The sequence below is a fragment of the Globicephala melas genome, chromosome 6 (genome assembly GCF_963455315.2).
Source record: "Globicephala melas chromosome 6, mGloMel1.2, whole genome shotgun sequence".
In the NCBI taxonomy this organism is placed as follows: domain Eukaryota; kingdom Metazoa; phylum Chordata; class Mammalia; order Artiodactyla; family Delphinidae; genus Globicephala; species Globicephala melas.
In genome coordinates, this window is record NC_083319.1 from 55,365,991 (window position 1) to 55,393,976 (window position 27,986).

A 27,986-nucleotide genomic window follows, 5' to 3' on the forward strand; every position below is an offset into this window, starting at 1 on the left:
CATGTTTTAAAATACAAATTTATTGTTGTTGGTTACAGTATTACAGAAATTTAATATAATCTGAGGTCTGTAATTACCATGATTTATTAACTTACCTTACATAGGTAAGTTTTGTCACAAAGTATGAATGTCCAAAATATTTTGCTCAAATACCATTGTAAATAGCTGGAGGGGAAGCAGCTGTGGGGTAGGGTTTAGAAATCTGAACTATTTCAAATGGAATTAAATAAGATTTCTGGATGGTACTAACCGCCACTTTGCATTTCCCACAGCACATTCTGCTTATGAAATGTGTACCAAAATAACTTGTGGTACTCTAGAAAATAAGGTAATGGGTTGAAGTCTTATTAGTTTTAACTAAGGCATAATAGCTTCTGGCAATGGCATTCAACTCCAGACATATTTTCATGTGACACATAAATCATAATGATAGTTATTATAGCAGAAAACAAATTCTTTTTTTAATAGTGTGGGCGTCTCCCAAAGTAATGGATGTATGTGCAAAACTTTGGGTTGTTTTGGGAGTGGGGAGGGAATGATCACAGGAAGAAGGGTCTTAATTTTCATAGCTATGTTCTTCTATCCCTCTTTTTGATTTCTAAATCTCCTGAAGGTGTCAAGAAGGCCAGTATGGCTGCAGTATTATGGCAGGAGATAAAGTGTAAAATGAAACCAGCCTATGTATCTAAAATAGTACTGTTTTAAGACAATTATTATTTAGAAAGCAGACACTAATTCAGAAGCAAATGAGACATCAGGGCAGCAGAAGGGAAGGTGAGATAGAGTGGGCCCTGTGAATTACCAAAGACAATGTAATATCCACAGTTCTAAACTTTCATTTAATTCTAATACACTGATATTAATGTATGTTTGATAATTCATAAGTTTAGTAGTTCCCAACATTTTTAGAATGCACATAATATTAACATTCAAATAAGGCATTAAAGGAAGTTTCGTGAAGGATGAAATGTTTACCATAATACTTTAAAGCCTTGGTACACTTTTGAAAGATCAATATTGAATTTTTAAAAATCTAAGAAAAGTAAGTTTTTTTCCCCCACAAGATATGTAAGAATCGCTTGCTGGCATTTGTATTTGCAGTGACTAGCATAAAACGGGCCAAATTTTCAAAGGCAGTTAATAATTGTTTATACGATGACTTGTTTCATTTCATCTAGCACCAAGTAAGAGATTGAAGATATTGTCGGATTTCTCCTTCACCTCTCATTGCCCTGCTCTTCCTAAGAGGCCACCGTGTAAGCACGCATCCCGTTGCCCCACTAAGGAATCAAATCATTTTTTGTTTTAAAATGGCTGCTCAGATTACATTCACCGGCAGAATTCTTCCCCATTAAGGTAGGATAGCAGTTAACACTAGTAGCTGTCAACTTCCTTGATTAGGAATAAAGAACTCTTCCAAGCAAAATCAATCAGTTTCCTGTTTTTTTTTTTAACATGTCATGTAAATCCTTTTAATTGCTACACCTTTACTAATCATGATTGTTATTTATATCAAGGGAATTTTCCCCAGGCAAACATGATTGATTTCCTAATGAAAAAGTATGCTTCTTTTACGTAGTGCCATGGGTTTTCTCTTATGCTTCTTTCTTTCCGTCTGTCTCTTTTCTTTCTTTCTCTTTGTTACTCATCAAGGCAGATCATACATTTGGATCAAAAAGAGAAACTGGCAAGTAGATCCTAAATACACATTTCTTAACCTGAGTAACACCTGAAAACATAAGAGTTTAATTACATATTCTATTGAAAATTCAACTTTGGTGCTTTTGCAAGAACTTATGCTGTCAATTTCTAACAAATCATATCCCTCAGTACACAACTATTTTCAAAAGAAAATAAGTCATAGAAAAATATATTTTCCTATATGCTAATTGATACTTTTATAGCAAATCGAAAATCTGGAGTAAACTGAAAGTATGTTTAACAACAAAATATAGCATATATGGCTACTATAAGTTTGCTAGTGTAAAGTATAAAAAAATAATAGACACCTCAATTAGAGTCAGGAGACCAGAAGGGGGAGCTCTCATGACTTGTGAAGATAGTAGAGCCCAACAGAAGAAGACAGACTCTCCTTTCCTGGCAAGGACTCAGCCAATGAAAAGCCACGGACTCTGTTTACTATAGCCCTCCCAGCTTCCTTTTCCCTCTATAAAAGCATTCTCCTTCCCTTGCTGTGAGGAGGACTTGCACATGGCTCACCATGGTTGCAGACCCCAAAATGCAATTATCTGCTGACCTCGATGTTGCTGGAGAAATATCTGGCAGTCTGTTTGTTTTAGGTCAATAAAAGGCAGCAGTGAATTTGCATTCTGCAACTAATCTGTAAATCCCGTTGCTTTTTTTCTGGAATTCTGTAGACACAGTGTCCCACAAAACTGTACCACAGTGCTAGAGATCTCTTTTTTAGCATCAGTCTACACAAAAGCCTCTGATAAGACACTTTGCACAAGTGACATGGAATTTTTTTTTTTTACTTTTCAAGAAAAATAAGGAAACTTTATCAACCACTCCTCTTCTGAACAAAACTTAGATTATTACCAACTGCTCTTTTAATTTTGCTCAGTAATTTTCAAAAGTTGAGACATCTCTGATGTTTTTTAATTGTGCATCCATAGAAGATAACTGGATAAAACACAATAGACATTTCAAAAGATGAATCTTCACGTCTGACTCATTTGGCACATCCTTAATTTCCAGAATAAAATCAAAAGAAATAAAACACAATTTTCAAAGAATTTATACATGCCAGAGTCTTAGGACAATGAACTTCTAAATGCACAGACAAGGAGCTTCTCATCTTACTAGTTATATGCACTTTTCCTCAAGGAGTAACTGATGCATTCTGGTTTATTTGTGGAACTTTTGTTTGTAGGAAAGCATATACACATGGCCAGATCTTGTTGGTTTCTGTTCCGGAGAATGTTTCCAACACCCCTTTTTTCCTAAGGATGAAAAACAAACAAAAAAAAGACAGGTCTGAGGCATAAAAAAACAAAATCACGGGCCAATATCACTGATGAACACAGATGCAAAAATCCTCAACAAAGTATTAACAAACCAAATTCAACAGTAAGGATCATATGCCATGATGAAGTGGGATTTATCCCAGGGATGCAAGTCTGGTTCAATACCTACAAATCAACGTGATACACCACATTAACAAATTGAAGAATAAAAATCATACGATTGTCTCAATAGATACAGAATAGCTTTGGACAAAATTAAACACCCATTTATGATAAAAACTCTCAACAAAATGGGTATGGAGGGAACATACCTCAATGTAATTAAGGCCATATATGACAAACCTACAGCCAACATCATACTCAATGGTGAAAAGCTGAAAGCATTTCCTCTAAGATCAGAAACAAAACAAGGATGCCCACTCTCACCGTTTTTATTTAACATAGTATTGGAAGTCCTAGCCACAGCAATCAGACAAGGGTGGGGGGGGGGGGAAGGAATCCAAATTGGAAAGAACTAAAACTCATTTTGCAGATGACGTGATTCTATATATAGAAAATCCTAAAGATACCACCAAAAAACTGTTAGAGCTAATAAATGAATTCAGTAAAGTTGTAGGATACAAAATTAATATATAGAATTGTTGCATTTTTTTAATATTTAAATTTTACTTTATTCTTTTATACAGCAGGTTATTAGTTATCTATTTTATATGTATTAGTGTATACATGTCAATCCCAATCTCCCAATTCATCCCACCCCCACCCCCACCACTTTCCCCCCTTGGTGTCCATACGTTTGTTCTCTACATCTGTGTCTCTATTTCTGCCCTGCAAACTGGTTCATCTGTACCATTTTTCTAGGTTCCATATATATGCATTAATATACGATATTTGTTTTTCTCTTTCTGACTTACTTCACTCTGTATGACAGTCTCTAGATCCATCCATGTCTCTACAAATGACCCAATTTCATTCCTTTTTATGGCTAAGTAATATTCCATTGTATATATGTATCACATCTTCTTTATCCATTCGTCTGTCGATGAGCATTGAGGTTGCTTCTATGACCTGGCTATTGTAAACAGTGCTACAATGAACATTGGGGTGCATGTGTCTTTTGAATTATGGTTTTCTCTGGGTATATGCCCAGTAGTGGGATTGCTGGGTCATATGGTAATTCTGTTTTTAGTTTTTTAAAGAACCTCCATACTGTTCTCCATAGTGGCTGTATCAATTTACATTCCTACCAACAGTGCAAGAGGGTTCCCTTTTCTCCACACCCTCTCCAGCATTAGTTGTTTGTAAATTTTCTGATGATGCCCATTCTAACTGGTGTGAGGTGATACCTCACTGTAGTTTAGATTTGCATGTCTCTAATAATTAGTGATGTTGAGCAGCTTTTCATGTGCTTCTTGGCTATCTGTATCTCTTCTTTGGAGAAATGTCTATTTAGGTCTCTGCCCATTTTTTGATTGGGTTGTTTGTTTTTTTTAATATTGAGCTGCATGAGCTGTTTATATATTTTGGAGATTAATCCTTTGTCCATTGATTTGTTTGCAAATATTTTCTCCCATTCTGAGGGTTGTCTTTTTGTCTTGTTTGTAGTTTCCTTTGCTTTGCAAAAGCTTTTAAGTTTCATTAGGTCCCATTTGTTTATTTTTGTTTTTATTTCCATTACTTTCGGAGGTGAATTAAAAAAAGATCTTGCTGTGATTTATGTCAAAGAGTGTTCTTCCTATGTTTTCCTCTAAGAGTTTTATAGTGTCCGGTCTTACATTTAGGTCCCTAATCCATTTTGAGTTTATTTTTGTGTATGGTGTTAGGGAGTGTTCTAATTTCATTCTTTTATATGTAGCTGTCCAGTTTTCCCAGCACCAATTACTGAAGAGACTGTCTTTTCTCCATTGTATATCTTTGCCTCCTCTGTCATACATTAGTTGACCATAGGTGCGTGGGTTTTTCTCTGGGCTTTCTATCCTCTTCCATTGATCTATATTTCTGTTTTTGTGCCAGTACCATATTGTCTTGATTACTGTCGCTTTGTAGATAGTCTGAAGTCAGGGACTCTGATTCCTCCAGCTCTGTTTTTTTACCTCAAGACTGCTTTGGCTATTCAGGATCTTTTGTGTCTCCATACAAATTTTAAGATTTTTTTGTTCTAGTTCTGTAAAAAATGCCACTGGTAATTTGATAGGGATTGCATTGAATCTGTAGATTGCTTTGGGTAGTATGGTCATTTTCACAATATTGATTCTTCCAATCCAAGAACATGGTATATCTCTCCATCTGTTTGTGTCATCTTTGATTTCTTTCATCAGTGTCTTATCGTTTTCTGAGTACAGGTCTTTTACCTCCTTAGGTAGGTTTATTCCTAGGTATTTTATTCTTTTTGTTGCAGTGGTGAATGGGACTGTTTCCTTAATTTCTCTTTCTGATCTTTTGTTGTTAGTGTATAGGAATGCAAGATATTTCTGTGCAATAATTTTGTATCCTGCAACTTTACCAGATTCATTGATTAGCTCTGGTAGTTTTCTGGTGGCATCTTTAGGATTCTCTATGTATAGTATCATGTCATCTGCAAACAGTGATAGTTCTACTTCTTCTTTTCCAATTTGTATTCCTTTTATTTCTTTTTCTTCTCTGATTGCCGTGGCTAGGACTTCCAAAACTATGTTGAATAATAGTGGTGAGAGTGGACATCCTTGGCTTGTTCCTGATCTTAGTGGAAATGCTTCCAGTTTTTCACCATTGAGAATGATGTTTGCTGCAGGTTTGTCATATATGGCCTTTATTATGTTGAGGTAGGTTTCCTCTATTCCCACTTTCTGGAGAGTTTTTATCATAAATGAGTGTTGAATTTTGTCAAAAGCTCTTTCTGCATCTATTGAGATGATCATATGGTTTTTATTCTTCAATTTGTTAATATGGTGTATCACACTGATTGATTTGTGTACATTGAAGAATCCTTGCATCCCTGGGATAAATCCCACTTGATCATGGTGTACGATCCTTTTCATGTGTTGTTGGATTCTGTTTGCTAGTATTTTGTTGAGGATTTTTGCATCTATATTCATCAGTGATATTGGTCTGTAACTTGCTATTTTTATAGTATCTTTGTCTGATATTGGTATCAGGGTGATGGTGGCCTCATAGAATGAGTTTGGGAGTGTTCCTTCCTCTGCAATTTTTTGGAAGAGTTTGAGAAGGATGGGTGTTAGCTCTTCTCTAAATGTTTGATAGAATTCACCTGTGAAGCCATCTGGTCCTGGACTTTTGTTTGTTGGAAGATTTTTAATCACAGTTTCAATTTCATTACTTGTGATTGGTCTGTTCATATTTTCTATTTCTTCCTGGTTCAGTCTTGAAAAGTTATACCTTTCTAAGAATTTGTCCATTTCTTCCAGGTTGTCCATTTTATTGGCATCGAGTTGCTTGTAATAGTCTCTTATGATGCTCTGTATTTCTGCGGTGTCTGTTGTAACTTCTCCTTTTTCATTTCTAATTTTATTGATTTGAGTCCTCTCCCTCTTTTTATAGAATTCTGCTGCATTTTTATACACTGATAAACTATCAGAGAAATTAAGAAAATCCCACTAACAATTGCATTAAAACAAAAACAAAAAACCCTGGGAATAAATCTAACCAAGGAGGTAAAAGATCTGTACTCAGAAAACTATAAGGCACTGAAGAAGACCCCAAAAAATAGAAAAATATACCATGTTCATGGATTGGAACAATATTGTTAAAATGACCATACTACACAAGGCAATATACAGATTCAGTGTAATCCCTATCAAAATACCAACGTCATTTTTCATAGCACTAGAACAAATAGTTCTAAAATTTGCATGGTTACACAAAAGACCCTGAATAGCTGAAACAATCTTGAGGAAGAACAGAGCTGGAGGCATCATGCTCCCTGACTTCAGACTATAATACAAAGATACAGTAATCAAAACAGTATGATACTAGCACAAAACCATATATATAAATCAATTGAACTGAATAAACAGCCCAGAAATAAACCTGCACTTGTATGGTCAATTAATCTATGACAAAGCAGGCAAGAATATACTATGGGGAGAAGGCAGCCTCTTCAGTAAATGGTGTTGGAAAAGCTGGACAGCTACATGGAAAAGAATCAAACTGGATTACTCTCTCACACCATTTACACAAAATCAAGAAGGATTAAAGACTTAAATGTAAGACCTGAAGCCATAAAACTCCTAGAAGAAAACAGAGGGAGTATGCTCTTTGAAATCAGTTTTAGCAATATATTTTTTTGGATCTGTCTCCTCAGGCAAGGGAAGCAAAAGCAAAAATAAACAAATGGGGCTACATCAAACTAAAAAGGGTTTGCACAGCCAAGGAAACTATCGACAAAACGAAAAGGCAGCCTACTGAATGGGAGAAGATATTTGGAAATAATTTATCTGATAAGGGGTTAATTCCAAAATATACAAAGAACTTACACAACTCAACATCAAAAAAATAAACAATCTGATTAAAAAAATGGGCAGAGGACCTGAACATTTTTCCAAAGAAGACATACAGATGGCCAACAGACACATGAAAAGATGTTCATCATCACTAATCATCAGGGAAATGCAAATCAAAAGCAAAATGAGATATCATCTCGCACCTATCAAAATGGCTTTTATCAAAAAAACAACAAATAACAAGTGTTGGTGAGGATGTGGATAAAAGGGAACCATCATGCACTGTTGATGGAAATGGAAATTGGCTCAGCCACTGTGAAAAACAGTATGGAGGTTCCTCAGAAAATTAAAAATAGAACTACAATATGATCCAGCAATTCTACTTTTGGGCATTTATCCAAAGAAAACAAAAACACTAACTCAAAAAGCTATATGCACCTCCATGTTCATTGTAGCATTATTTATAATACCTAAGATATGGAAACAACCTAAGTGTCGGGAGAATGCATAAAGAAGATGTAGTATGTATATAAAATGGAATATTATTCAGCCATAAAAAAGAATGAAATCTTGCCATTTGCAAAAACATAGATGCACCTAGAGGGTATTAAGCTAAGTGAAGTAAGTCAGAGAAATATAAATACTGTATGATTTCACTTGTAGAATCTAAAAAACAAAACAAATGAACAAACGTAACAAAAGAAAAACAGACCCACATACAGAAAATAAATTGCTGGTTGCCAGAGGGGAGGGATACAGGGGAATAAGGGAAATAGGTGTGGGATATTAAGAGGTAGAAACTTCTGGTTATAAAATAAATGTCATGGGGATGTGATATACATCATAGGGAATATAGTCAATAATATTGAAATAACTGTATGGTGACAGTAACTAGACTTATTGTGATCATTTTCTAATAAAAAAATATTGAAGCACTATGTTGTACATCTGAAACTAATATAATATTGTAAGTCAATTATACTTCACTTTTTAAAAAATGAAAGAAAAAACCCCCACAGGTCTGAGTTTTCCTAATGAGCTTTTCAAAATGATTCTTAAAAGATGATAGTGTAGATTTAAGGGTGTCAGTAAGTATAGGTCTGTGTGATCAAAAGAGAAAGGCACTTGGCTGGGTGTTGGAAAACCTAGATTTTGGTTTCAGTTGTGCGCTCTGGCTAACACAAACGGTCACTTTTAAGATGCACCTATCATTTTTTGAGCATGTGCTAAGTGCTAATAATTCACTTAATCCTCTTTAAAGCTCAAGTTTCCTTATTTTACTGATAAAACTATGTGTTAGGGATGTAAAGCAATAACCCAAATCACCAAAATGGTAGTAGGTTTCCAAACACAGGTCCTGCCAAACACCAGAACATCCTTGGCTTTCTCTGTCTTCTTACCCCTTTGCATGACAGCTTTCTAATACTTGATTATCCTTCCTTCTTTCACTTGGTTTATTTTTTCTCTATGCTCTCCTTCTGCATTTTAGGGAAAAGGGAATTTTAAAACGTTGTTTTTATTGTTTCCTATTGGGTTTCTCCATTTCTCCCCAGGCAGATTTCTCTGGCTTGTTACCATGCCAGCATCCAAAGTCTATTCACTCCAGTTTCCTGAGGGTTCAGTGGTGAGAAGTATCAGAATCCAGGGGCTGCTTTTCAAAACAGATTCCTGCCAGAGATTCTGGCATTCCTCTTATTTACTGTCCTCCTCCAGATACTCATATACACACTGGCTTAAAGGCTGCAGAAGAGCAAATGAAGAACTCTGGTTTATTACTTTCTAAAAACAGGATCTGTCATACTTCTGCAACCTTTTCACTAGATTTTTTTTTTTTTCTTTTTTTTGGCGGTACGCGGGCCTCTCACCGCTGCGGCCTCTCCCGCTGTGGAGCACAGGCCCTGGACGCGCAGGCCCAGCGGCCATGGCTCACAGGCCCAGCCACTCCGCGGCACGTGGGATCCTCCCGGACCAGGGCACGAACCCGCGCCCCCCGCATTGGCAGGCGGACTCCCAACCACCGTGCCACCAGGGAAGCCCTTCACTAGATTTTAAGATGTTTCACTGGGAACAAAAGCATTCCTTTCTGGATACCTCATAAGATTTGCCAGTTAAGACTAAGTTAAATAATTCCCACTATTTTCTTGGTAAGAAACATCTGCTAAAGCCCTCCTGCTTCTAAATTCACAGACATCTTGTAAAACTTTCAAGAGAACAAGCTTCTTCACTGTTGTAAGCCTCTTGAAGAGCCACCTTAAAGTCAAGCCAATGTCAGAAGTGGGTTAATTACTGAAGGAACAACTATAGGCACCTATTCAGTCCTAAAGCTGTGTACCTTGGACGAATATGTGTCACCTTAATTTCTACGTAATAAAATGGAGCCAGCTTCAGCTATTGTTCCTCTAAAAAGTAAAAGCTTGTAAACGCAGACTTAATTACACTATCAGATGTCCCACAGCTGAGAAGTTTTAAGAGCAACAATACAACTGTCAGTATTTTAAAATAACAATGCAGACTCTAAGGCTGCTGCAAATACCACTTTTAATTGTTGGTTAAGTCTAGTCCTAGTTTTATGTGCAGGAGCTTAGACGGAAATGCTTTGATTGGTGGCAAGAGGTAGCAAAAGCCAGAAGCCGAGAAAGACTAGGTTACCTCCTAAGATAGGGACCCGGGCCATACACTTCATCTCTACGGTCTTCCCCAAATTCCCTTCCCACATTTTACAGAACTAATCCCTACAGCCACTGTATTTCCACTGCATTCTGTTATTACCTCTGTTAATAGCCTCACAGTGTTGTTATCTGCTCAGCAACAATGTGTTCTCCCTTCTTCTGGTTACTTTTGAACGAATAACAAATGCCTTTTAGGGAAACAGCCTTTTCACCAAACTCAGTCTGTGAGATTCAGATGGTACTGTCCCTACTTCCCAGACTCAAGTATGGACATGATCAGAGCTAGTTAGTGCTAACTCCAGGACTTTTGCAGGCAAAGAGGCTCTCTTTTCTGCTGGGGTAAACTGGTAGGAGGTAAGCTGGAATGTTGAGGGGCTCACACAGGGAGAGCCCACCTGAGATTGAAGCCAACATAAGGAAGTGGAGTGACTAAGGCCTGATGACACTGTTTGAACACCTGGACCCAAACTATCTACCTTTGGACCCTTTAGTTACATGACCAATAAATTTCCCTTTTGCTTAAGCTAGGGTGAATTAGGTCTCTGATTCACATAGCACGTATCACATTGTATGATGAATATTGTTTACCCAGCACTTTGCCTCATAAAGAAGGTGAGTTTCTTTGGGGCTGGCAGGGACTGGGTCTAATTATCTGTGTGGACCAGGGGCCTAGCTAGCACAGTGTCAACCGAGTAAATTATAATCATTACCACTGAGTGATTTAACAGTGCCAGGACTGCTGTAAGTCTTTACAGGGGCTCTCTCACTTCACTCCCTTAACAACCCTATAAAGTGGGTACTATTTAATACTGCTCTGATTTTACAAATGAAGAATTTGTGGCACAGAAGTTGAAACACCTTGCCCAGGGCCACACAGCTGGTAATCTGCAGAGCCAGGCTCTTTATATAATCAATCACAAAATTATAGTAACAGCTACTCCCTTGTAATTTCACCCTCCAGAAATAACTATTAAAATAATTTGGAGACTACTGCTTCAGAATTCACTGCATAGTTACCCCATTACAACAACAATAATAATAGCTAATAATCATATAGTGCTTAATGTGTGTCAGACACAATTCTAAGAGTTACACATATTAACTCCATCTTTCAACCCTTTAGTCTCATCCCCCTTTTACAGTGGAGAAAACAGAGGTTAAACAAGAGGTTAAGGTCAAGTTAATAAATGGTGAGCTGGGATTTGAACTTAGGCACTCTGGCTCCAGAGTCTGTGCTCTAACCACAGCACTGTCATGTCCTAATGCTGAGTCATTTTTCAGTAAGTGAATGAATGAAAGGAAAGTGAATGTAATCAATCCTCTGTTAGGAGAGGGGAAGGCTGAGTAAAGAAACGGAATTATTTCTTAGCCTGAGTCAATTATTAATTCAGTAGAGTTCCCATATTTGTGGTGGGATATGACTTCCCTTAAGAGTTAACAAAACTCTGTTTGAATATAAACTTCTAAAGACTGTTTGGCAAATAAATGATCTGAGGATTATGTCCTTTGAGAGTCTTCTGTGCTGTAGTGTCCTCTATTGTCACAGGGAGTGGGCACCATTAGGTTTGCCTCCCCGGCATTCATTCCAGCCCTCCCTCCACTAGATAACAGAGTTTGGGTGAGACTGACCCACTCCCTGCTCTGGGTGTGGACCAATGAGTGTAATCTCTCCCATCCCAGTGACTGGTTCAGGAATGGGCAGTAACCTAGGCCTAGAATACAAAGCATTCCCTGACCACAGTGGCTGTTCAAGTTGGTTCAATCTAAGGCTTTTGTTCACTGGGGGGAAGGCGACCCCTCAGCCTTTCATAAAGAGAATGCTGTGGCTGTTCCTGGCAACCATGTATAACTATGCAGGAAGCCTAAAGACAGAGCCAATACAAAACAGAGAGAAGAGCAAAATTCTGATCAAACCTAGGGGCAAATGAAGCCCAAACTACCTTCTGGACTTCTCTGTTACACAAGCAAATACGTTTCCTTTATTTTTTTTTATTTTATTTATTTTTTTGCTAAGAGTCTATTTTATTGATTTCCACAGCTATTACAATGAAAGCAAATGAAAGCAAAAAACTTTCTTTTAAGCTTAAGCTTTTGTTTTGATAGACAATTTATCAAAGTATACAACATTTTAACATTTCCTTTATTATTTAAGCCAATTTCAGTTGGATCTTCTGGTATTTTAGCATTTTGGCTATAAAGCATGGATAATCAGAAAATGATTTAGTGATTCATCATACAAGAGAAGTTGTGAAAAGTGACCAACTCACCGGTAGTATTCCAGGACGGGCTCTGTTTGGGCTTCGTAAGCCTTCAGTCTCTTGACAACCGTCTCTGGTCTATCATCCTCACGCTGAATGAGAGGCTCCCCAGTCAGATCATCAATGCCCTAAATGGGAGTTAGAAGATGCTGGCATCAAATATCATATTTTTGAAGGATATTTTTATAGGTAGTTAACTGATTTTTAAACAGACATCTATGCAAGCAGCAAACAAAAATGTGTTTTTAAATAAATGGAATCAAATCCAAATCCAGGTCATTGCAACACAGAGCCATGAGACCCCACGATCATTTCCACAGTGTCAATCACCTTCTCTTTAGAGCAAAAGGTTTTCTAAGCAGCCTCTAGATAATTTTATATTATATATTAATGTTATATATTATTATTATATATATTACATTAAAAACATATATATACAAAAAGATTCAGCTACAGACTGGGGATCTCAACTGCAAGCCCTAAATAACCCAAGGTGTCATTAATCCCTACTGCCCCAATTTCTAACACACTCCCTGACACAGAGTAGGAAATCAATACATGCTTTTGAAGGAATAACAACCCCCCGTTGCTCCTGGGGATGCATTTACTACCAAGCTGACTGGACTAGACCAGTTGACTACACCAAGTAACCTGAGAACATGCCCTCAGGAGTTCTGGTCATCCGAAGGTATCCAAGGTCACCTGTGAGTGCAAGAGGACTGGAGACAATTGGCTACGCGTAAGGCCAAGTCAGTTCCCCCCCTAAATACTCACCATGGTTTTGGGAGGGTTGAATTCCATGTTGTAGACACGGCCACTGCCTGGATGGATCCAGCGAGCAGTGAGGCGTTGCTTGATGACCTCAAAGGGCACGTTCAGATTAATCACTGTGTCTATCTGATAAGCTCTATCCAGGGCTTCTGCCTGTGGAAGTGTCCTTGGAAAACCTTTACAAAGTAAATTAAAAATGAACAAAGGGGGCTTCCCTGGTGGTGCAGTGGTTAAGAGTCCACCTGCCGATGCAGGGGACACGGGTACGTGCCCCGGTCTAGGAAGATCCCACATGCCGTGGAGCGGCTAGGCCCGTGAGCCATGGCCGCTGAGCCTGCGCGTCCGGAGCCTGTGCTCCACAACGGGAGAGGCCACAACAGTGAGAGGCCCGCGTACCGCAAAAAAAAAAAAAAAAAAAAAAGAACAAAGGAAGAAAGAGCCATGGGGAGAAAGGGGAGAAGGAAGAAAATTAGTTAATATTGAGCAATCTGAACAAAAGCAGTAACACCAGGAAGGCTGATGACAACCTTGTTGTAGTTGTAGGGCAGCCGTGATAGTTAATTTTATGTGTCAACTTGTCCAGACCACAGGTTGCTCAGATATTTGGTCAAACAGTATTTTGGGTGTGTCTGTGAGGGTGTCTTTTGGGGTGAGATTAACACTTAAATCAGTTGACCGAGTAAAGCAGATTGTTATCCCTAATGTGGATACGCCTGGATAGAATAAAGTTGCTGGCCTCACCAGAAGATTAAGGGGAATTCCTCCTGCCTGACTGCCTTGCAATTGGGACATGGCTTTTTCCTGCCTTTGAACTCAAACTCAAACATCACCTCTTCCTGGGTCTCATCTGCCTTCAGACTGGAACTACACCATCACACCACCGGCTCTCCTGGGTCTCCAGGTTCCTGACTTGCTTTGAAGATCTTAGGACTTGTCCACCTCCATAACTGTGTAAGCGAATTCCTTATAATAAACACCTCTCTCTAGAAACTAAAAATCAACATATCCTCAAGGATCCCGCCACACCTCTGGCTGGGGAATGTTTACAGCTGATTTTAAGTTACTCTCCAGTCTTCCTTCTTCCTTTTGTGATCCTCCCTTATCCTAAATATTCTCAAAAAGCGGGGAAGGAACAAAAAGTCATATCTGAAGGAGCTTAGAAATCATGCAGTCCACTTCCCTCTTTGCATTTAAAAAAAGCAGGCCAGAGAAGATGACTGGCCCCCAAGGCCCCAGGGTGGGGAGTGGCAGCACTCAGGCCCCCTGCCCACCATCCATGTCTGTAGCACATGAAATCCTCACTCTCCTGTCTGCACGCATCCTTTTGGGCAGTTGAAATATTCTCAATATTCCACTTACCATCCAATAGCCAGCTATATTGGGTGAGATTTTTCAGCTCATGAAGGACCAACCGAGTCATGACATCGTCTGGGATGAGCTTCCCTTGGTCAATGAAAGTCTTGGCTAACACACCAATTTCTATAGCAGAGGCGGGAAAAAAGAAAAGTCAGCAAGTGCATCTATTCTCCCCCATTCTAGTCCTCTAGGAAATTGGTTACCTAAAGACACCCCCTGGATAACACACTCATTTGAAAATGTGCATCATCAACTTTTGTGATAAAAACAGAGATTACAAAATAATCTACGCCTATTTCAAAATCTCTATTACATAAAAATAATGGAAAGCTATAAACCAATATGTTAGCAGTAGTCATCTCTGTGACAGAATTGTTCTCTTTTCTTTTTTTTAACATATTTTCACTTTTCTGTGTTTTTCTAAATTTTCTATGGGTAAAAAATATATATACTAACTGAAAGTATTTTCTTTTTAAATAAGAAACTGAAATAGTCATTATTTTTAAGTGGCTCAGTTTAAGTGCCGGCAATCATGTCACTATAGAGATTTTTCTAATCCTCTAAGAGATGCTGCTGTCACAATTCAGTTTTTGACCAGATCAGCACTGTGATCATGTTATATTTTTATTAATGAAATACATGCAAAGAATTTATGAACAACTTTTATATATTACCTATAATTGTATGTCATTCTTACACAACAGTATTTTCATTTCCTCATCATCTCTTACCAAACTATTTACACACATTCAGAATTTTTCATGCCACTGTAACAACCTGTGTACTGGGCTTCCCTGGTGGTGCAGTGGTTGAGAGTCCGCCTGCCGATGCAGGGGACACGGGTTCGTGCTCCGGTCCGGGAAGATCCCACATGCCACAGAGCGGTTGGGCCCGTGAGCCATGGCCGCTGAGCCTGCGCGTCTGGAGCCTGTGCTCCGCAACGGGAGAGGCCACAATAGTGAGAGGCCCGCTTACCAACAAAGAAAAAAAAAACAAACAAACCTGTGTACTTATAGTTTAGTGCTCTTTTTTCACTTAGCATCATTTTGTAAATATTTTTCAGTGATTTTATATAGTCATTTAGTCATTTTTGGTAACTAATACTCCATCAGTATGTATCTATGTTTGATAAAAATATACTCTTTTGGACTTCCCTGGTGGCACAGTGGTTAAGATCCGCCTGCCAATGCAAGGGACACGGGTTCGAGCCCTGGTCCGGGAAGATCCCACATGCCGCGGAGCAACTAAGCTCGTGCGCCACAACTACTGAGCCTGCACACTAGAGCCCGCGAGCCACAACTACTGAAGCCTGCGTGCCGCAACTACTGAAACCTGCACAACCTAGAGCCCATGCTCCGCAACAACAGAAGCCACCACAATGAGAAGCATGAGCACAGCAACGAAGAGTAGCCCGTGTTCGCCACAACTAGAGAAAGCCCACGTGCAGCAATGAAGACCCAACGCAGCGAAAAAAAAAGTCATCAAAAGAACTCTAAAAAAAAAAAATTAAAAAATACTCTATCATGGCAATATATACTGTTAGACATTTAAATTTTTAAATTAGTCTTGATTTTTCCCTACCACTTCCGCTTTTAAAGATCTTAACACTTTTTTTTTCTTTTTTTTGGGGGGGTGCTTCTGAGTTATTTCTGATGGATAAATTCTCAGGATTCAGAGATTAAACAGTCAAAGTTTATGACTGTTTTCATGGATACCAAGGGGGGAGAGGGGGTGGGATGAATTGGGAGATTGGGATTGACATATATACACTACTATGTATAAAATAGATAACTAATGAGAACCTACTGTATAGCACAGGGAACTCTACTCAGAGCTCTGTGGTGACCTAAATGGGAAGGAAATCTAAAAAAGAGGAGATATATGTATACATATAACTGATTCACTTTGCTGTATAGCAGAAACTAACACAATGTTGTGAAGCAACCATAATCCAATAAAATTTTTTTTTTAAAGTTTATGACTGTTTTCATAATTTTTGGTATGGACTGACATACTGACTTCAGAACATATCCTAAATTGTCAAATTCATGAAACTTTAGATTTCTAACTAAGCACATTAACTACATGGAAATTGGCTGCCATTTGACAGGTGTACTGCTTGGGTTTATAAACGGCATCTGGAAGAGGCCCTGGGTTCTGAGAGCGCCCAGGACTCTCTAAAATACCCTCTTGGAAAGGTCCACATACTTAATGTGTGCACCTCTCTGTTGTCAGAGTTTTGACCACTGCTCTGGGGAACATAGAGCTCAAACTCAGTATTGAGGAAAATCGTAATTCTCCAGGGCTGAGTCCCTAAAACGAGTATTGGTCCCTCCCCTCCCCTCTCACTCTTCAGGACAAGCCCTCAACTAATGGCAACAAATGGATTGAGATGATGGGATTAACTAATAAAGTACCTAATTTTATATTAAGTATAAGAATAGCCTTAAGAAAAGATGATCTGTTCTTGCCATTTCAACGCTGTACCAGAGACTGTAGCCAGGGCAATGAGTCCAGAAAAAGAACAAAAGGCATCCAGAAAGGAAGAAGTAAAATTATCTCTATTTCCAGGTGACATGATCTTGTATTTAGAAAATCCTAAGGAATCTACTAAAAAACTATTAGAACTAATAAATGAGTTCAGCAAAGTTTCAAGGTACAAGATCAAAAGTATACAAAAATGAACAATATGAAAATGAAATTAAGAAAATTCCATTTAAAATTGTATCAAAAAGAATAAAAAACTTAGCAATACTCTTTTAAAAAAGCACAAAACTTGGGCTTCCCTGGTGGCGCAGTGGTTAAGAGTCCGCCTGCTGATGCAGGGGACGCGGGTTCGTGCCCCGGTCTGGGAGGATCCCACATGCCGCGGAGCGGCTGGGCCCGTGAGCCATGGCCGCTGGGCCTGCGCGTCCGGAGCCTGTGCTCCACAGCGGGAGAGGCCACGGCAGTGAGAGGCCCGCGTACCGCAAAAAATAAATAAATAAATAAAATAAAATAAAATTAAAAAAAAAAGCACAAAACTTGTAATCTGAAAACCACAACATTGTTGAAAGAGATTAAAGAAGACCTAACTAAATGGAAAGGTAGTTTATATTCGTGGATTAGAAAAGTTAATACTAAGATGGCAAGACTCCTTGAAAATGATCTACAGATTCAATGCAATACTATCAAAATTCCAGCTGGTGTCTTTGTAGAAACTGACAAAATGACTGTAAAATTCATATGGAAATGCAAGGTATCCAGAATAGCTGAAAACAATCTTGAAAAAGAAGAACCAAGCTGGAGGACATACACTTCGGATTTCAAAAGACTGTTTGTACTGGCATAAGGATAGACATAATGTTGCTATGAATATTCATATATAAGTTTTTGTGTGAACACATGGAACAGAAATGAGAGCCAAGAAATAACCCCTCACATTTACGGTCAATTGATTTTCAACAAGGATACCAAGCCAATTCAATGGGGGAAGAAATGGTCTTCTCAACAAGTGGTGCTGGGAAAACAGAATATCCATACACAAAAGAACAGGTTAGGTTAGGTGGGCCTCTACCTAACACCATATTAAAAAATTAACTCACTATGTGTATCACAGACCTAAATGTAAGAGCTAAAACTACAAAACTCTTAAATGGACTTCATTAAAATTTAAAACTTTCATGCTTCAAAGAACACCATCACCAAAGTGAAAATCCAATCCACTGAATGTGAGAACATTCCTGTAAATCATATACCTAATAAGGAACTTTTATCTAGACTACCTAAAGAATTCTTATGACTCAGCATTTAAAAAGGAAATCCATTTTTTTAAACGGGCAAAGGATCTGAATACAAAAAAACAGATATATGAATGGCCAATAAGCACATGGAAAGATGCTCAACATCATTAGTCATTAGGGAAATAACAAATGGAAACCACAATGAGATATCACTTCACACTCACCAGGATGGCTGTAATCAAAAAGACATAACAACAACAACAAAAAAGACAAATGTTGGCAAGAATGTTGAGAAATTGAAACCCTCATATATTGCTTGTGGGATTATAAATGGTATAGACAATTTGGAAAACAGTGTGGCAGTTTTTCAAAGGTTTAAACAGAGTTACTACATGACGCAGCAATTCAACTCAGGTATATTTTTCCAAGAGAAATAAAAATGTAAGTTCACACGAAAACTTGTATGTGAATGTTCACAGCAACGTTATTCACAATAGCCAAAAAGAGAAAACAACCCAAATCTTCATCAAATGACAAGTGGGTAAATAAAATGTGGAATATCCATACAAAATTATATTGTTTAGCCATAAAAAGAAGTGAAGTACTGATACATGTTGCAAAGTGTATGAACTTTTTTTTTTTTTTTGGCTGCGTTGAGTCTTTGTTGCTGTGCACGGGCTTTCTCCAGTAGTGGCGAGCGGGGACTAATCTTCATTGTGGTGCGTGGGCTTCTCATTGCTGTGGCTTCTCTTTGTTGTGGAGCACAGGCTCTAGGCACGCGGGCTCAAGTAGTTATGGCACGCGGGCTCAGTAGTTGTGGCACACAGGCTCAGTAGTTGTGGCACATGGGCTTTGTTGCTCCGCAGCATGTGGGATCTTCCTGGACCAGGGCTCGAACCCGTGTGCATTGGCAGGTGGATTCTGCACCACCTGGGAAGTCCCAAAGTGTATGAACTTTGAAAACATGATAAGTGGAAAAAGCCAGACACAAAAAACCACGTATTACATCACACCATTTATATGAAATGCTCAGAGTAGGCAAATCTAGAGAGACAGAAGGAAGATCAGTGGTTGTCCAGGGCTGGGAGCATTGGGGGAAAATGGAGAGTGACTACTAATGGGAATAGGGTGTCTTTTTGGGGTGATAAAAATGTTTTAAAATTGATTGTGGTGATGGTTGCACAACTCTGAATGTAATTGAAAAAAAACACTGATTCATAGTTTAAGAGGGTTAATTTTATGTAATGTGAATTATATCTCAATAAAGATTTTTTTTTAGAAAAAGTAGGACTTCCCTGGTGGCACAGTGGTTAAGAATCCGCCTGCCAATGCAAGGGACACAAGTTCAAACCCTGGTCCGGAAGGATCCCACATGCCGTGGAGCAACTAAGCCCACACACCACAACTACTGAAGCCTGCATGCTCTAGGGCCCGCATGCCACAACTACTGAGCTTGCATGCTGCAACTACTGAAGCCCGCACACCTAGAGCCCATGCTCTGCAACTGGACAAGCCACTGCAATGAGAAGCTCACGCACCGCAACAAAGAGTAGCCCCCATTCGCCACAACTAGAGAAAGCCCGCACACAGCAACGAAGACCCAACACAGCCAAAAAAAAAATTAAAGATGAAAATTACCTGGTAAGCAAAACAAAACAAAACAAAAAAAGCCACTCATAAAACCAACACTACTCAGGAATAATTATCATCAAAACTGATAATATAGGGCTTCACTGGTGGCACAGTGGTTGAGAGTCCGCCTGCCAATGCAGGGGATGCGAGTTCATGCCCTGGTCCAGGAGGATCCCGCATGCCGCGGAGCGGCTGGGCCCATGAGCCATGGCCGCTGGGCCTGCGCATCCGGAGGCTGTGCTCCGCAACGGGAGAGGCCACAACAGTGAGAAGCCCGCGTACCACAAAAAAAAAAAAAAACTGATAATATAAAAACCTCCAAATATTTTGTTTTATGAGTAGATAGTCCCATGCATAGTCTAATAATCATTTTCATATCACTAACAACTTTCTATACCACTAAACACAATAGTTATCAAAATCTGAAGCCTGTAATACTTCCATTTAAAAGAAAAATAAAAATGATTCAACTCTCTACGTCATAGTCTAAGCAGTTTGTTTATTATATTTCAAGTTTTTACTCCCTCTTAAAATTACGCAAGGACTTTTGTCTAGCATATTCTTTGGACATTTAGTAAATTTTTATTCCCTTGATTGCCAATAATTTAATGTTGTATCTAAATAGACTCCACATTAAAAAAAAACATTTCCTTTTTTATTCAAAAAGTTAACAAATTCGGGAGCTTCCACACCTACAAAACACAAAAAGCTAGTTTAAAAGTAAATCATTCAAAATAAACTGATTTTCTATAAAGTTATTCACAAATAAAAACAGAAAAGGAAGCTTAAAAGGGAATAGGAAGGGTTAAAACCAGCTTTTGATTTTAAGGATAATAATCAGAAATTCTAAAACACAGATACATTAATACAAAAAAACCATTTTTAATTCTATATCTCCTTTTAACATCTGGTCATTCTTATAAGACTACTCAAACCAACCACACCTCACATCCGAACTAACTGGAAACAACTTATTGTTTGAGCAGCTATGAAGTACAAAAGAGGGCCTGACCAACCTGTAAATACAGTTCTCTTTTATATATGCCAAGAGAAAGGGCTACAGAGAATTAATCTAGTTCCTGCCAAAAGTGCTTTCAGCGCTTCCCTGGTGGCGCGGTGGTTGGGAGTCCGCCTGCCGATGCAGGGGGTGTGGGTTCGTGCCCTGGTCCCGGAGGATCCCACGTGCCTTGGAGCAGCTGGGCCCGTGAGCCATGGCCGCTGGGCCTGCGCTCCGCAGCGGGAGGGGCCGCGGCGGTGAGGCCCGCGTACCGCAAAAAAAAAAAAAAAAAAAAAAGTGCTTTTAGCATTGTTATATTATAATGTACATAAAACTTTACTTTAAAAACATGTTGAAATAAAACTAGGAAAACAACAGGAATGAGTCAAATGATAGCTTTACACCCAATCACGGGCTTAAAAAAAAAAAGAAACTTTCTCAAATAATAAAGACTGAGTCAACATAGTGGTTACCTCTGGGGGGGCAGGAAGGAAATGTGATGGGTAGGCACATATGGGGACCCCAAAAGTACTGGTTTTCTGTCTGATGGTGGGTAAATGGGTGTTCATTTTATTCTGCTTCTAACCATCAAAGAAATTATAATACTTTCATGCATAGGATATTTCACAAGAATTATACTGAAAATCAAAACATCCCTTGACCCTGGTCCTCCCTCCAACCATCACTCAATCTGACTCCTCCTCAGTGAAGCACCTAGAAAGAATTCCCATTCCAGGTCTATGTTCCTCCCCTTCCCACTGTGCTTCAGGATAGAATGTCAACTCAAGAACTGTATAAAAGTCCAAGTGGGTCTGGCCTCATCTTATCTCTCCCCCACCTACCTCCCCACCATTTCTACCCAACCATCAAACTATGGCCCCAGCAAGGAGCTCCACATACTCTGGGTCCTCCTAGTCTTTGCACACGCCTCTTTCTCCTCTCTGTTGCCTGATAAGCTCTCACTCACCTTTCAAGATACATCTTAAAGGGTCCTTCATGATGAGGTGTCCCTCAACCTCCGAGGCAACCAAAAGTTCCTCCTCTGGACTTCCATAATGTCACAGGCTTATCTCTGTTTCAGCACTTATCACACTGCTGAAACCACCTGTTTACATGTTGGTATGGACTGCATTGTGTCCCTTAAAATCCATATGTTGAAGCCCTGACCCCCCAATGCGGCTGTATTTAGAAATGGGGCCTTTAAGGAGGTAATTAAGGTTAAATGAGGTCATAAAGGGGAACTTTAATTTAATATGACTGGTGTCCTTACAAGAAGAGGAAGAGGAAAGACCACATGAGGACCCAGTGAGAAGGTGGCCATTTGCAAGCCAGGAAGAAAGGCTACACCAGAAACCAATCCTGCTGTCACTTTGATCTTGGACTTCTAGCCTCCAGAACTATGAGAAAATAAATTTCTATTGTTTTAAGTCACCCAGTCTGTGCTATTCTGTTATGGCAGCCTGAGTAGACTTATGGCCATCGGCCTGCCCATGTTCCAACTGTGAGCACCTGCAGTGAAATATATTTGTCTCTGTATCTCCAGTACCCAGCACACATTGGGTGCTTGACAAATCCATGGATGGATGAATGAATGGATAGCTAGAGAGATGAGCTGCCTGGATTATCCTGGATTCTTTTTTTTTCCCCCCAATAAATAAATAAATAAATATTTATTTATTTTTGGCTGCATTGGGTCTCTGCTGCTGTGCGTGGACTTTCTCTAGTTGTGGCGAGCAGGGGCTACTCTTTGTTGCAGTGTGTGAGCTTCTCATTGCAGTGGCTTCTCCTGTTGCAGAGCATGGGCTCTAGGCTCGTGGGCTTCAGTAGTTGTGGCTCGTGGGCTCTAGAGCGCAAGCTCAGTAGTTGCAGCACACAGGCTTAGTTGCTCCGCGGCATGTGGGATCTTCCTGGACCAGGGCTTGAACCCATGTCCCCTGCATTGGCAGGCTGATTCTTAACCACTTAACCAGGGAAGTCCCTATCCTGGATTCTAGCCATGGAATTTTAGAAAGGCCTAACTTACCTTGTTAGAAAAAAAGAAATGGAGCAATCCTCACAGAAAGCAATATTGTTAAAGGTAGAAAACTGTACTTACAGTTTACTATCACTTGTGTAAAAAAGAAAAAAAGAACAGAGGGAAGAATAGGTAAACTCTGGGTTGTATGTGCATGAAATACCTCTGAAAGGATCTTTTCACTAAATGTCCTTTTAAATTTTTTGGAATTCAAAACCATGCAAATGTATTGCCTATTTTCAATACAAATCAAAATTTTTGCCATTACAAAAAAAATTTGCTCTGTCAATATCATTCTAATTAGGCACATCTATGCTGCCTGTGTCTACATAATAGAAGTTTTGTTAGACATACAGAAACTTGGGAGCTGACAGAGGCTTTGAGGATTACCTACTGAGTTCAACTTCCCCAACTTACAAATGAGAACAAATGAGATCCAAAAGGGGTAGCCATCTAGTCCAGGATTGTCTTTGAGAAGCACTAAGCTGCAGTGCAGTTTCTCAAACTTTGGGCAATCACATGGCAACCTTACAATTTCTGCCATAGCTGAACTATTATTTACTGTATAATTTTCTTTAAGGTGACTCAGCTTTTTAATTTTTTAAAAAAATTATTTATTTATTTATTGGCTGCATTGGGTTTTCATTGCTGTGTGCAGGCTTTCTCTAGTTGCTGCAAGTGGGGGCCACTCTTTGTTGCGGTGTATGGGCTTCTCATTGCGGTGGCTTCTCTTGTTGCGGAGCGCAGGCTCTAGGCACGTGGGCTTCAGTAGTTGAATCACATGGGCTCAGCAGTTGTGGCTCGCGGGCTCTTGAGTGCAAGCTCACTATTGTGGCACACAGGCTCAGGTGCTCCACAGCATGTGGGATCTTCCCAGACCAGCGATATCGAACCTGTGTTCCCTGCATTGGCAGGCAGATTCTTAACCACTGGGCCACCAGGGAAGTCCAGCTTTTTAATTTAATAAGCTATAATGTTCACAAAATTAAAGGGTTGGTGTGCTAGTTATCATTTTTCAAATACACTTTGAAATAAAAAATTTTATTTTTTATTTGCATTTAATTTTTGAGAAAAATTTTTGAGAAATGTTTTTGTCTACCTAAAATTATCTCATGAACCTCAATTTTGGAAATGTTGCATAATGGAGAGAGTAATTTAATTGGCATACAAGGAGACCTGGGTGTCCACTTTTGTCTCCCAGTGACTGAATTTTATTATTGAGCAAGTTCTTTAACCTCTCCTGAACTCGGTTTCCTCATCTCTAAATGAGAGGGCTGGACTAATGACAAAGGGGCAGGCTCAAGTTTCCTGACTGCAGGGTTCAGTGGTGGTCTACAGTTACTCCAGGTTTGCTACAGTCAACAGGTTCCCACATATTTCCAGTGTCTTTATCGCATCTGCTGGGATGATTTTAAACTTTAGCTATAAAATACAGCCATGGGTTATATAATACAGCATCATCATGAAATGGTGGTTGGAAAGTAAATTGGCACCATCCTTCCTTAGCATATCTGATGGTACTGTATTTATAGAAATTCATCACTAGGGAATTTATTTGAAGCAAATAAGTAGAGATGCTGCCAAATGTTCGTGTACAAGGATAGTCATAACAGTATTAATTATAACAAAGAATGGTTAACCACATAAGTGTATAATAATAGGAAAATGTTTCAATTAACAATTGTGCAATCTTGATGAAACTAAAAGACTGCTTAGTGATGTGTGAACATGCTCACATAAGTGTGAAAAAAGGTATCTAAGCAATTATTTAGACTACAACAAGTCTGCAAAGACATACAAATGCAACAGAGAAAAAAAGAGAGGGACTTCCCTGGTGGTCCAATGGTAAATCTGCCTTCCAATGCAGGGGATACCAGTTCAATCCCGGTCAGGGAAATAAGATACCACATGCCACGGGGCAACTAAGCCTGCACACCACAACTACTGAGCTCGCGTGCCCTAGAGCCTGCGCACCGCAACTAGAGAAGAGAAAACCCGCACGCCACAACTAGACAGAAGTCCGCGCACCACAAGGAAGAGCCTGTGCTGCAACGAAAGATCCTGCATGCCTCAACGAAGATCCGGTGTGCCGCAACTAAGACCCAACACAGACAAAAATAATAAATAACATAAATAAATATACATTTAAAAAAACAAAAGAAAAGAAACAATAAGGAGAAAGAAAAAAAAGAAAAAGCACCAAAGGGTTAATTATAATTGTCTCTGGGTGGTAGAACTATACAGGACTTCAATTTTCTTTTTTATACTCCCATGAATTGTTTTCCTTCCTTTATAGTAAATATACTTTACTCTTGGTATCAAAAAACATTAAGCAGTTATTTTTTAAATAAAAGGTTACACGTCTCCTTTGGCTATGATCCTGGGGGAAATATCCAATGCATTCACATATATTTTTTGAGAATATATTCTTAGTCCTGAGATACAGAACATCTGTAATAACAATCTCATGACATCTCCCTCAACTCCATTTTCTGTTTTCTTTGTTAAAGAATTGCCTGTAGAGACTCCAGAAAGAGCAGGCATCTAAAACAGGCTGCACATCTTTCCCAGTGATCCTCTCCTCCCTCCCTCTAGCCTCTCTTTTCATGTTGTGGAGTCAGGAAGAGGATGGCGGGCTTGTCATGGGATGTTAAGGATAAACAAAGAGGGTTGTTTCTTAATTTAAAATAAAAGTTTACTTAATTTGCTTTAAATTTAATTTTTTTCAATGTTTTGTGTTTTCCCAAGTTAACATATCTTTAACTCTTCACTGAAGGTGTTCTCTAACATGCAATTATGCCTCACTGCTGAGTTATTTTTCAGAGAATCGCTTAAGTATTCTTTACTCCTTCCCACTTTGAATAACCTTGCCCCAAGCTGGTGCAGTATCGGGGGTTGTTTATTGTTACCTAATGCAATCTGTTGCATCAAGAATACTACGAAGTGAGCCAAACAGTTTAACCTTCTGAAGTTTAATACTTTATGATTTTTTTAAAGATCAATGTTAGGAGAAAAATAAAAGTAGTAATTCACCAGATTAGGTGATAAACCAAAGAACTCCACAAGACAAGCTAAAAACAATTTTTTCATTTGAATGTCAGTATTCTGAAACAAACAAAAAAAACCCACCTAGAAATAACCTATATAACCCATCAATAGGGGATCGGTTAAATAAACCATGGCAGATCCAGCAAATAGATACCTATACAAATGTTAAATAATGAAATGGATTTCTGTGTTTTCGTGTGGAAAAATATCCTAGATATAGTGAAAACACACTGGTGCAGAACACATATTTAGTAGGATTACATATTGCATAAAACATGGGATATACATATACCCTGTATGTGTTTATACACAAATACAGATTTCTAAAAGCAAGCACGAGACACTGCTCCCCTCTGAAGAATGAGACTGAGGCAGGGAATGAGAGAGAGTTTTACTTTTAATATTATGTACTTCCATACTGTTTCCAATCCTTTTTTACCTTGTGCAAGGGGTTAGTCCTAATTTTTAAAAGGAGCTTCAAAATGACTTTGTTTTGGAAAGTAAAGGTTAACACTTTTGAGAGAGAGAAAAAAAAAACTCACCTTGCTGTTACTTTTGGAAAACAGCTTTCTTAAGATATAATTTACATAAAATCCATCCATTGTAAAGTGTACAGTTTGTTGACTCGATTTCGTGCTGAGTTGCAAGAATTTTTTTGGCATGAGAAACAAAACAATCTTTCAGATAACCATGCACAAGAACAGCTTTCCTGTCTAAAGATCTAAGCCAATTTTGCGACAGCAAGGAGGGTAAATAATATTGGCCTTCAGATTATGGGGGAAAGGTCAAAACCAGAAAATTCCATAGCGTTTAACAAACAAACAAAAAGTTAAAAAAGAAAGCGCTGGGCTTCCCTGGTGGCGCTGTGGTTAAGAATCCACCTGCCAATGCAGGGGACAGGGGTTCAAGCCCTGGTCCGGGAAGACCCCACATCCCGCAGAGCAACTAAGCCTGTGCGCCACAACTACTGAGCCTGCGCTCTAGAGCCCACTCGCCACAACTACTGAGCCCACACGCTGCAACTACTGAAGCTCGCTCACCTAGAGCCGGTGCTCCACAAGAGAAGCCACTGCAATGAGGAGCCCGAGCACCGCAACAAAGAGTAGTCCAGCTCGCCACAACTAGAGAAAACCAGTGCGCAGCAACGAAGACCCAACAGAGCCAAAAATAAATAAATAAATTTATAAAACAAAAAAGAAAAGAAAGAGAGCGCTAACAGTTCTCCAAGCGCAAGGGCTGGCAGAGAATAAGCCACACACAGATCATGGACCCTTAGGAGCAGCTGCGACTGGGGCTGGACATACCTCTCAAAGCCATGTGGTTTTCTTTAATCTTTGAGCTTCGAATGTGTCCTAACTTCCTAGTGCCTTCCCTCAATAAACCACCTGAAGCTATCCACAGAGGCCAGAGGTTTCGGGGAACAGTATCTCAGCAGCTCGAGGACTTCCCCACCCCCACCCCCCGGGCGGCAATTGGGAGATGCTGCGCCCGCACCCCTGGACCCGCATTCCTGGGACCCACTTCCTGAGCCCCGGTCCGTCCGCCCACAAATCCCCACCGGGACGACAGCGCACAGCCACACCTCCCGCCCGGGCTCCCACCTGTGCCCCGAAGCATATTGTCTCGGAGCAGGTCCCCGCTGGAGAGGTGCTTCAGCTCGAAGTGTTTGGTGATGCGCGAGGACACGGTGCCCTTGCCGGAGCCCGGCGCTCCCATGATAGCTGCGCGCACTAGCCGCGCAGACGCCCCCATGGCCGCCGAGAGAGCCCGGGGCCGCGCGGAAGTGGGGCTTCGGCCTGGCTGTGCGCTCACCCGCTCCGCAGGCCGGGGCCGGCTGGCAGCGCTGCAAGAAAGCTACGGCCTCCACGCCCAGGCGCTCCCGGAAGTGAGGCGACAGCCTCCAGGCCAGCCCCACCCAAGCCCCGTCGGGCTGCCGCGCCCGCCCCTGGCGACCCAGGAACCCCCACCCCCCATCCCCCGCGCCTGATCCCGCCCGGCCGCGCAAGCCGCGCCCCCTCGGCACTCCAGCAGCGACCCTTGCGAGCGACTCGGCCGCCCCACGCAGCCCGCGGCCCTCCGCGCCTCCTCCCCAC

General features: G+C 40.0%; 1 protein-coding gene across 5 annotated transcripts; it reads right to left on the minus strand.

Annotated features, from left to right (window-relative positions):
- AK3 (adenylate kinase 3) lies at positions 1–27,808 on the minus strand. 5 transcript variants are annotated; one of them, XM_060300903.2, is made up of 7 exons: positions 27,495–27,617; positions 26,436–26,529; positions 15,258–15,450; positions 14,484–14,603; positions 13,128–13,300; positions 12,363–12,481; positions 1–2,963 (listed from the first exon to the last, which is right to left on the minus strand). In XM_060300903.2, exons 2-7 carry the CDS (start codon positions 26,493–26,495, stop codon positions 2,843–2,845), a joined length of 786 nt encoding a protein of 261 aa, XP_060156886.1. In that variant the 5' UTR covers positions 26,496–26,529; positions 27,495–27,617; the 3' UTR covers positions 1–2,842. The 5 variants fall into 5 exon arrangements, with proteins under 5 accessions (XP_060156886.1, XP_060156887.1, XP_030732971.1 ...); XM_060300904.2 differs by lacking the exons at positions 26,436–26,529; positions 27,495–27,617 and adding an exon at positions 20,851–21,075; XM_030877111.3 differs by lacking the exons at positions 15,258–15,450; positions 26,436–26,529 and having other exon boundaries at positions 27,495–27,808.
- Positions 27,809–27,986: the final 178 nt, after the last annotated feature.